This window comes from Penaeus vannamei, chromosome 16 (genome assembly GCF_042767895.1).
Source record: "Penaeus vannamei isolate JL-2024 chromosome 16, ASM4276789v1, whole genome shotgun sequence".
Taxonomy (NCBI): domain Eukaryota; kingdom Metazoa; phylum Arthropoda; class Malacostraca; order Decapoda; family Penaeidae; genus Penaeus; species Penaeus vannamei.
The window spans coordinates 16,955,060-16,966,825 of NC_091564.1; the positions used below are offsets into that span (position 1 = coordinate 16,955,060).

The 11,766-nt window shown below is 40.4% G+C and overlaps 1 protein-coding gene across 2 annotated transcripts in view; it reads right to left on the minus strand.

The window, feature by feature from the left end:
- Positions 1-4,892: 4,892 nt before the first annotated feature.
- RpS18 (ribosomal protein S18) overlaps positions 4,893-11,766 on the minus strand; it is an 8,518-nt gene continuing 1,644 nt past the window's right edge. For both annotated transcript variants that reach the window (XM_027379286.2, XM_027379287.2), the window contains exons 2-4: positions 7,974-8,159; positions 5,300-5,401; positions 4,893-5,085 (exon numbers count right to left, since the gene is read on the minus strand). In XM_027379286.2, the coding sequence (XP_027235087.1) occupies positions 4,918-5,085; positions 5,300-5,401; positions 7,974-8,159 (456 nt within the window). In that variant the 3' untranslated portion in view covers positions 4,893-4,917. The remainder of the gene's footprint in view (positions 5,086-5,299; positions 5,402-7,973; positions 8,160-11,766) is intronic.

The following is an 11,766-nucleotide window of genomic DNA, read 5'->3' on the forward strand; positions in this document are numbered from 1 at the left end:
TGAAAAAAGTAATAGCCACAATGTCATGAGTATAAACTTATTAGAATTACACTTATTCAAAAATTTCCGCCGCGTCAACTTCAAGTCATTGACGTCGTAGTAAAAAATTAGCGATAGTGCGAGGCTAGGGTAAGGTTTTGGGCTCAAAAAGCGATGTTTGTGGATAATGGTAAATGGTTAAAATGAATATGTGAAAAGGTTAAACATGACTTGACGATTTGAACAAAATAGTTTAGATGTCAAAGGTTATAGAGCACTATAGGTTAGTATGGTAGTGAAAAGGGTAGGAATAGCTGAGGACGAAGGCCGTTCTGGACCGACATAAAAGTCTCTCATCCTTTCGCATGGCTCTCACACCAAAGGCCGTGTCACACTGGCACTTTTTCCGTCAATTTTTTGACAATTTTATTTAACATGAATACAAACATTCTCGAATATAGCTCTTAATTTGACTTTGCTTAGATGAAAAAGTTGACAGAATGGTTTTCAGATGGAAACTATCATTATCGTCTGACTAGAAAATCGACAATTCGCTCAAAAATTGACAAAATTTCAGAAAATTCTTTAAAAAATTGACGGAAATGGTTAATGATTAAGATAAATGTGCTAGACATCTAAGGTCATATAGCACTATAAGAAAGTATAGTAAAGTGGGATGTCAGGTGATAGTTGTTATGTGTCAACTATCTAGAATAGTGTTGAGAGGTTGAAGATGAGGGAAAAGATTATGGTGGTTTAGGTAAGAGAGTTAGATCAAGTGAAGGATATTTATGTGTCTGAGGAAGGAGAACAGGTTGTCGAGGCAGAAGCTGTGAGATTCTGTAAGGATGTCTAATATGTTGGGAGGTCGGTGAAGGGAGGATAGGTGTGGAATGCAGAGGTACGTGCTGTATTAAAGCGTGGACAGGACAAGAGAATGTGTGGGACTGAAAGAGGGATGTTACATAGAGGACATAGGGGCGGGTAGGAGCGTGACATCAGATAGGCATGTGTTAGGCGAGTGTGGCCAATACGTAATCGTGCGAGGGCAGTCTCCCAACGTCTGTTTTTGTGAAATGGAGCTGACCAAGAGGATATTGATGGTTTTACGGTATGTAATTTATTGTTGTGGAGTCTTGACCAAAAAGATTGCCATCGGGTATACAAGAAGGTCTAGATAAAATGGTAATTGGGAATTGGAATAAGAGGGTGTGTGAGGAAAGTCTCTTGGAGGCAGATAATAGATGGATTATAAGAAGCAAGGATATGACGTAGGTCTGATCTATGAGAGCGGAAACCGCGAATATTCCAATGTAGGAGAGCTATATCCTAGCTGATTTACGAATGATAACACATGTATGCGTTGGGGAATTTGAAGGGGAAGGAGCTAGGGGGTGTAAAGGAGGGATATTAGGAGGTAGGGAATCTGGAGAAGGGCATTGTTGTGCCATGAGTGATTCTCGTGTGTATCCAGGAGGGAGTGCAAAGGATAGAGGGGATGGAGGGAGGGAGAATGTGCCTATAGTTGGGGTTGAAGGGGGTGGGTTGTGTTGGGAGGGAGTAGATGTGTGGGTAGTATTAGTGGTAGGAGGATGAATATCGGAAGGATGGATAGTTGGAGTTGAAGGGGATGTGTTGTCTTGGGAGGGATTAGGAGGAAGGGGTGTAGGGGTACTGTGAGTAAGAGGGGGATGCATATCAGGAGGATGGGTATTAAGAGGATGGATATCAGTGGTGGATGGGATTGAGGGGGTTAGGTTGTGTTGAGAGGGAGTAGGAGGAAGGGGAGTAGGGGGAATAGTAGGAGGGGTATGAATATCGGCAACCACTTCAAGTGTGGAAGGAGCATGAGCTATGGGATCTTGTGTCTCAAGCATATAGCTTTGAATGTCATCCATTGTTTCTGCAGTGGAGTTTGTTGGAGTTTTGTGAGAAGGTAATTGTTTCTGGAATGGATTTGGTTGGAGAGTTTTGTGGAATAAAGGTTTCCTTATGAGGGGGGGGAAGAGGAGACTGGTGTCTCAGGAACAAAGGTATAGGTAGGTGGAGGTGATTGTGCTGTAGGGGAAGAAGGGTTAGAACGTTTAGTCTGTCTACTGCGGGTAGTGCGGGGAGGGAGAGGGGTTGGTGTTGGGGCTGTAGTTGAGATTGGTGTCTGGGTTTAGAGTGGCAAAGGAATTGGTCTGAGGGATGTAGAATGTAGAAGTGGAAATGGGGACATTTTTGGGTGGAGGGGGAAGGGCTGAGCGAACGATGTTGCTAGAATATGGAGTATGAGAGAAACCTTGTCGACGTGCTTCCTGTCTAGCTTCACGTAAAGTGAGACCATGTTTGTATCTGAGAGTTGCTACCTCAGACTCAAACTTGTAAGTGGGACAGCCTCTATAAAATACATTATGGGGGCCGCCGCAGTTAGCACATGTTCCTGTTTGTGCCGAGCAGTTTGATCGATTATGACCAGGTTGGGCACATATGGGGCATCGGTCTGTGGAACGGCAAGTTTTGACATTGACGAGGAGGGGGTTGGTATGGTCGTACAGGGAGGGATTGTCCACCAATGTAGATACGTAAGGGAAGGTCATGTGTACGGAAGGTAATTTTGGCAATATTGGTCGGATTCTTTCGTTGACCTTTAGGAGGAATGGTGTAGCAATGTACTGATTTCACATCTTGGTCTTTGAGGCATCCTAATAAGTCTTCTCCACAGTCTGACCAATCTTTGGTATCGACTGGGCAGTTTGCTAGGGCGAGAGAGACAGTTCCGGTACAGGTATTAAGGGTTGGATGAGGTTCTGCAGGAATGGGGTTGCCAGAATGATCAGTTAAATTTGATAGTGCTATAGATTCAGTTTCTGATCTGACTGTTACCAGACGGGAGCGATCGCGTCTGGTATAGAAAGGGGACTCTGCCTACTTGTTTTTGGAGGCATTGTTGAAAGAGAAGAGTGTTGCCTGAGTAAGGAGCTGTAGCAGGGATCACGAAAAATCGGTCCCATTTAGCTGGGCTAAACAGAGTATTTAAGATATCTGTAGGGTTGGTGGTGGTGGATGGTCGGGGACGTGTGGAAGAGGGAGTATTACGGGATGATGGAGAATAAGGTTGCAAGGTAGTAATAAGGGAGGATTGGTTGTTTGATGAAGGTTGCAGGGGTGGAGTTGAATTTGAGTAAGTTGGGTGGGTAGGAATGTCTTCTGGAGATTGATTCTCTGCTTGGGTGGGTAATGCACTAGTAGGCATTGAAGAGTGGGCAGTAGTTTGTGTTCGGAGCCGTGGTCAAAGGAGAGCCTGGGTTGGGGCTATTTGATAAAGGGGCTAGCCTCATTGCCTCTAATAAAGGGGTTACATTTTCATTACTGGTCATGGGGAACCTGGATTATGTAAATAGGCCTAATCGGTCCACCTCCTTTCGCTACTGAAGGTAAGGGCTAGATTAGTCAGGAGTACCGTGCCCATAGTTCCCGCAGGCCGTTCAGGACTGGCACTAGGTCAGCCTTTCATCCTCGCAGCACAGCTCTCACACCTTAGGAAGTAGATAGCAGAAGGGGATGGAGAGGAGACGGAAACAAAAGCTGGAGAGGAAAAAGACCATGCAAAATTAGTCGAGTCGAGGGCTGAGGCCCTAGGCAGGGGAGATCCCTGTATTGGGTCTCAGTCTTCGTCTCCTAAGCCCCCCTACGACAACAACGGGCAAGAGATTGGGAGGGAAATTGACGGAAAAATGCTAGTGTGACAGTACCTTAAGATTTTGAACAGAAGGGGCTGAAAACAATATTTATCGAAACAATTTTGCAGCGCTATTTTCAGTCATTAGCTGCGGATTCAAAATATAGTGATACATTAAAGGTCATACAGAACCATAAAGTATTGGGGCCGAAAAATGTAAAAATTAATCAACGATTAGGACAATGTTAGATGTTAGATGTCAAATGTTGTAGAATGTTGTACATTGGTATGGGTAGAGAGGGAATATCAATGATTTTTTTAAATTAGCGTTTATGCTGTGGGGTAGTATGGTGGTGAAAATGGTAAAGAGGGAAGAACTGCGTACGAAGGCCGTACAGGACTGATGATTAACAGCCTTTTAGCCTTTCAGTACGGCTTGCATACTTTCGGATGTGGTCAGAATTGATCTCTATTGAAAATTTTCTGCCCCATTAACATCCAAGGTCATTAGAGTCGTATACCAAATATAGCAACAGGGCTAGGCTTGGGGACAAAGCCTCTAGGTAACGAATGTTCATACAGCATTACTTTAAATTATTGTAGTAAAAAGGTAAAAAATTAACCAACAATTAGGACAAAACATGTTTAGGTTATAAAAGGTTACAGAACACTGTTGGTTAATATGGCTAGTGAAGAGTAAATAGGAAATAAACCAAATACGATAGTCGTTAAGGACTGACAAAACCAGTCTCTCATCCTTTCTGCATGGCTCTTACAATTTGCACTCAGGATTCAAATGCTAATAATTATACAACTGCAATTACAAAGTAAAATGTGTGTAATTATTTACAATCCCATCTTCATATTTGGATACTGAACTTTAGGTTATCACATAGAAAGCTGTGAATGCATTTTTACATGATAAAACATGGGATGTACAAATTTCATCTTATGTAATTTTGCCTACAGTTTATAAAAAGTAAATGATATGGGCACTATCCGTGACCAAACCTTTATTTTTCACATCACGAAAAACCAATTTCATGTATAGTATTCTATAATCAGTATGTCTGTAAACATACTGTACGAGCAAAGCCTCCTAAGAGTCAGTTTTATGGTTTGAGGTGTATATACAGCAAGGTGTGTGCACATTTCAAATAAATTTGAACTGGGCAAGACAATATACATTAAATCAGCAACTTCAAGTAAAATAATCAAGGGGAACTGTTTGGATAATAAAATACAATAATTTCCCTATAAGATGTATTAGTTTTTTACTTCTTCTTAGACACACCAACAGTGCGACCACGCCTGCCAGTGGTCTTGGTGTGCTGACCACGCACACGGAGACCCCAGTAGTGACGCAGACCACGATGGGCACGGATCTTCTTCAGACGCTCAAGATCCTCACGGAGCTTTGTGTCCAAGTTGTTAGACATGACCTATTTAGAGAAAGGTAAAGTAATTAGCATTTAGGTTTTCTGTCGGTTACATTAAGTTACTTTACTGATCAAATTTCTCTAGTTACATTTCCAAAATAAATACATTTGATGTATCTGCATGAAAATCATGAACAGAAGAGCCAGTCTTTCTGTGTTAATAACTCATCATTCTTAAAATGTAGTGACTTTCTAAAAGCAAAAAAATAAACCTTACCTGGCTGTATTTGCCATCCTTGATGTCCTTTTGCCTGTTGAGGAACCAATCAGGGATCTTGTACTGGCGGGGGTTGCTCATGATTGTTACAATCTTCTCAACCTGAAATAGGAAAATTTCATTACTTGCAAACTCATTTCTAAATCCCTTATATATTGGGATGCAAGAGAAGGGGAGAATCAGTCCACATTCTGGGATATTAGGACTGTATTCAGGATGAGAATACAAGCACAATAATTTGGACTGTGTATTATATACTTACACATTGCTTTACAATCTGCTAAAATTAGGAGTAAAGCTTAAACTACATGCCACCAGGACTGGCATGTGCATACATGCGATGCTCAAAAAGTGTTTAATTTGGTAATTGTTTTTACACATGGCTTAAAGTACTCCATCACCAATGAGCCAAAAACAAGAACTACCTATCTCACCTGTTTACCCTTTTCCTTGATTTTTTTTTTTTTTACTGGTGTTTAATATCATTGTTAATAATGACAGCAACACTATAGTAACTATGATGTTTATGACCAAAATAAGAGTATCAATATTGATTGGGGAAAAAAAAAAATCCCACAAATTCAAGGAAAGGTGGAATCAGTTGGTCACAAGGTCTACTAATTGACTCCTTTGTGGCTATGCATAGGTAGAGCCATCAATGTTTAAGAGACGTTTCACAAAATACAACAGTGAACACATTTTCCCCCAGTGGCACTGGGTTAATATTCCAATTACTAAATTTGCTTTACTTGTTAAAAACCTAACTCAATTCAGTTCTAATTACAGGTATCTTTCAATTTCTTGTCTTTTCCCTATTCATCTTTACATTATGCTTTAGTATACATGAACAAAATGTGCTTGCATCTTTTAATTTCAAGTTTAAGTTTTGCTCTCATCTGAAACCTATCTCAAACCTCAACCCTTTGGACCCAATTGCATTACCGAAATAACCGTGCCGAAAACCTGGGCATTGTGTTACACAAGTGGCCAACATCCCAGGCGTGTGACGCGTAGGCTGGGTGTCCACACATCCAGGAGTGGTGACAAAATGTAAATCATTGAAAGAAAAAATATCAAACATTTGGTTGTGTGTGTCCTCATTTTTGGTAATATTCAATTTCCCATAATATAACTGCTGATCACAGTGGCCAACAGTATGGTGCACAGCATGGAAATGCTTTTTCCTGGATCCAGCGCTCTTCCAGTCATGGCTGACACACATTCCACACTCATTTATCACAGGGAATAATGCACCAAAGGAATCTAATTAGACTCAAAAAGAGCTTTGCGCACTCGCAGCGAGTCTTTCCTGTCACCTTGTTCTTTGCTCATGACAATAAGTGTATGTCATCTGGGCCATCAGCAATTTACCTGATTGACAGCATATTCATGTCACCCACCCTAAGTTTTTCCATGACTTGACTAACGTCATCCTGGTCCAATGGGTTAATTACCAAGCATTCCTTTATACTATTTCATCCCTATGATCCCGATGATATGATCATGCCATCACTGAAAACTGTGCATCAAGGGCCAGGTGACTAACATGCCGTCGTAGGGAAAAAATGGCCGCAGGCTGGACAAGTTGAACTTTCTGTTGAGTGAAGGCCTGATGACATAAGACTCGCTATGCGTGTAGAAACCTCTATTAGTCTAATAAGATTCCTTTGGTGCATTATTCCCAGCAATAAACGAGTGTGGAATGTGTGTGTGTCAGCCATGACTGGAAGAGCACCAGCTCCAGGGAGGATGCCATTTCCATGCTTAACTTCCATGCTTAACATCGTGTTCCTGGCCGCTGTGACCGGCAATGCAGGTTGTACAACAAATGAAAATTACAAAAAATATAATATATGACAAAAACAATTTTTCTTCCCCTTCAAGTTATATACTACATGGCTGATATGGAGTCTGGATAACGAAAATATTCTATTACCATCCAGATAGAGCAAATCAAAAAGAAATATGGACATTGGAAAGAGGCAAAAATCTTTTAAAAAGTTTATGCAAAATAACCTTGCAATGGGGAGGCACCGAGTCATGTCACCACTCACGAGTGTTTACACACCCAGAATAATGGTCACTTATGTAGCCCCCTGCCTGTGTTTTCAGCAATGTGATTGCCATGAAGCAATTGGATCCAACAGGTTAATGACACTTAAATGTAAGGAAGGAACAAGAGGGGGAGTGGGGAGGGGGGGACATCTAAGGACAGATATTATTAATTCATGTCTGGCTACTAACTCTTTAGAAACTGAGCACTTGTGGAATCATCTGCCAACAACAACAGCAACACAAACACTTGATAGTACTTGTAACCAAGTGCAAAGAGTTTTAACACTGTCAAAAAAAAAAAAAAAAAAAAAAGCAAATATTGAGCTTAAACTTAACTTCTTACCAAAAATACTGATGCAACTAATTGTGGTACCAAAAAACTAATCTACAGTGTAAACTGGCATCTAAGGTTCATACCAATCCATTTTAGACAATCAATTAAGAGAAAAAAACAATTAAAAAAACTAAAGTAACAAGCTACTGCATGTTAATATGGACAGGAGCCTGGGACATGTATGTATGTACACGCGCACGTGCACACACACACACGATCTCCATACTACTAACAGTATACAGTATGGTACTTCATACCCCTCAAACAATGCCACACCAACATTACCTCCTCTTCAGTCATTTCACCAGCACGCTTGAACTGGTCAATGTCGGCCTTCTTGAGGACAATGTTGGAGTAACGGCGACCAACACCCCTGATGGAAGTCATGGCGAACATAACCTTACGCCTGCCATCGATGTTGGTGTTCATCAAACGCAGGATATGCTGGAACTTTTCAGGTACAACCAGCGACTGTTGAGAGAAGAATATATTAGAACCCATAATCATCAGAAAATGTAATGCTATTGCTTTTCTAGTCTTTTTAACTGGTTCAACACACAGGCTTATGAAATGAAAACCTCATCATGGTCCATTTTCTTAAGCTACTGCTTACATATATTGCAAATACATACATTAAAACATCAATCAAGAAACACATTGCTTTGCCTTCTGAAAGTGGAAAATTAAAAAGGTATCAATACCACAAATTGGAAAAATTTAGTCACTTTTCATTGAGGAACAAAATCAATTAATTGATATACAAGATGATATACATAGGGCAAAGCATATCCCATCCCCTTTTTACTGCCATCTTTGTGGATTCCCAAAATGTGTCCAAGGTTGCTGCCTGGTGTAATTGGGACAGCCACAAAAGGGTGCAATCACTTTGTAAACTAGTACCAAATAGTGCAGACCTCATTGTTTTCAAATGTCTTTCTAAACAAAACTAAAACGACATCCTATCGTAAATTCTTAGAAAGTTGCATAACTAGATGTATATGTCTATGTACATATACATTTTTTTCTAGCAATTTTTTTTACAGACTACAGTTATTGGATGATCCCCGCCCCCCCACTATTTTTTTTTTCTCCTAAGATTAAGTTGTGTAAAATTGAAGATCTATTTCTACCAAATCCTACCAGAAAATGAAGCTAGGAATTTCCACCTATGGACCCTTTTAGCAGTAATATGTCGACAAGATGCTTGCAAATAATTGATTAAAAATCAGATTTTCAGTAAAATTACCGCGGATAGCAATCAGGGTTATAGTAAAATAAAGATATGGAATGGTTACCACGACAAACTGAGACACTTTTCATCTATGGTAAAAGGTGCGCCAAATCGAAAATAAAGGAGTTACACGACAGAAGAGAGAGGACCAACCCATCTTTTTTTTAAGTCCCTCATCATGTTGACATTGTGAATGTAAACAAAATTGTGACCAGTCAACTCATTCTTGCGCTCTGTTAAGTAGTTCATGTATTACTACACCGTTGTCAAAACGATATTTGGCTAATTATCAGTGTCTGCTGTTCCACATAAGCATTTTCAAAGGCCTTTGTTAATGTTGTTATAACTCATTTTCATGTTTCAAGATTTATTAGAAAGTGATTTAAGGAAATCGGTCTGAAGCACCTTCTGTGCAAGCGCATTTCCACGTTCTGCCGCCAGGTTTGACAGGACGACTCCCAGGGCAGTCCGGTGACAGGAGACCGGCGAGAAATGTTTCGGTTTTGGTCTTACGACTATATAGTGGAAACGAGGAAGAAAAAGACCTTAATAACTATTGGTTCGATTTCTGAGGCCATCAAGTACCGCAAATCCCACAAAAAGCGATAAAAACGAAGCGATCCACGATCCATAATAGACTGACCGAAAGAAGCGAAGGAAAATTGACAGTTCGGTCTTTCGATATATATAGGTATTTGGTTTATTGTTTACAGTATGGATGTAGCTCTATCTTGCCGTACATACTGAGGTGAAGAGAATGTGTCCCAGGGGGTGTTGGGGGGCTTGCCCACCATCAACCCTCCCCTAGGGCAGTGCCCGAAGGGCACACCTAGTCATGGCACTGTAAATTGTTAGGTTAGGTTGGGTTATTGGTTAGGACGTTTTTTGGGGGTCTGGAAGCTGTGAAATCCCGTAGATTTTGCCGAAAGGTGGGTTGGATTCCTGTAGAGTTTTTTAAAATCAGACGCGTCATTGTGTAGACTTTCAAAGGTGGCAGACATGTCCGTAGAGTTTAATTAGCCGATTTTCAGTGTTTTTTGGGGCTAGTTTTACACGTTTCTGTTCACTATTATTCTTATTTAAGCCTGTTTTACCCCATAATTTCCCTGATATACTTCATGCCCTCCCCTGCTGACGGGACTTAGCACATCAAGATCATCAGCTGTGATTGCAACGGAAATGATCATCAGATTCATTCTCATCACACGAGAATAAATCTGATGATATAAATATCGTCATAATCAAAAATTAACCAGATTTTCTCCTAGCAATCATATACCCTGTACTTCATCAAAATTTCCTTGTAATTTTCTCTATGATGGATGGCCTAAAAAAAAAACTTGCAAGTGATTACCATGGCCCATAAGCCTCTCTAAGAAAAGGCCAACAAATCTCAATTTGATCCCTAAACCTTTACAAGCACACCACACTAGTGGAAAATTATATTGCATATTCTGATCCAAAAGAATATCTAGTCATTGCAAGTACTTTGTAATACATTGCTGTAAACAGACAGATATCAGTAGTGAAGTGGTGGTTATAACCATCATTGCTCTGCTATCCACAACATGGAACAAGACCCTTATTAATATATCTCTGGTTAACCCACTAACGACGGGTGTCCCACACGAGACACCCGAAAAAATAAATATTGCTGGGCATCCCACCAGTGTAACCCTGTATCAGGGATTGCACTACGACGCAGCAGCGGGACGCGGCTGGCGGGCAGGCAGAGTCCAAGGCAGCCCCGACCGCTGAATTTGTAGCCGCCCGGAATCTTTTATTTTCGGCGTCAAAATATACCGGCGTTAATGGGTTAATGCTATCGAGACTGATGCACAGATATTCAGGGAAATGAACAATACCATCTTAGAAATAGAGCCATAAAAAACAGGTTCAACTACATAGGTCTCATATTTACTATGAAATGATGAAAATATCTGCTACATATCAGCCCACAGAAACTATGTCCCTAACACCATTACACAGAAGGCAGGAAAGGTTAGGTTTGAGTTTTTGGGTTTATTCGATACCCCGATTATCTGATTTAGTCTCTTAAGTGTGCATCGCTTTCAGTAACAAATATCATGTTTCTTTAGACTATTTGACTATGTTGACCTAATCTCTATTATCCATATTTTATCCAAAAATTTCCCAGGTACCATTTATGACTGCCCCTGCTATGGCCAAGACTGGAGGAAGCTGTGTGTATGTGTTCCCTTCACTGCAAATGTCCTTTTTATGGGTAGTATAGAATGAATATTCCACTGATAGCAATATCAGTGATCAGGCATGGGATAATATGCAGTAATGGGACAATATGCAGTATGAGGTAGTGGCAGAGTTGGGTATTGACCTATATAAAATAAAATACAAACCAAGACACTTTTCTTCTATGGCAATATTTGTGCAAATGCTTCCCAAAGGTGCTATACGTAAGAGAACAAAGGTGGCACAATTTTGGCCAAGTCGATCATCTTTTCATGTAAACATTGAACCGACCATAGAACCTCAGAAGATGTGCAAAGTAGATCTTGTGTTAATATGCGATTGGCAAAATAATACTTTGCTACTCATCAGTGTGCCATTCCACATTTTTGCTTTCAAAGGCCTTTATTAATGTTGTTCTACCTCATTTACATATTTTAAAATTGAAGTGTGTGCTAGTTTTACGGGTTTTTGTTCACTATTCTTATTTAAGCTTGTTCTATCCCTTAATTTCCCTGATATACTTCATGCCCTTAATTTCCCTGATATACTTCATGCCCTCCCCTGCTACTAGGACTAACATATGAAGATTGTCAATGGAAGGGGTACTCAGATAAAGAATTTGCACAAGATACATCA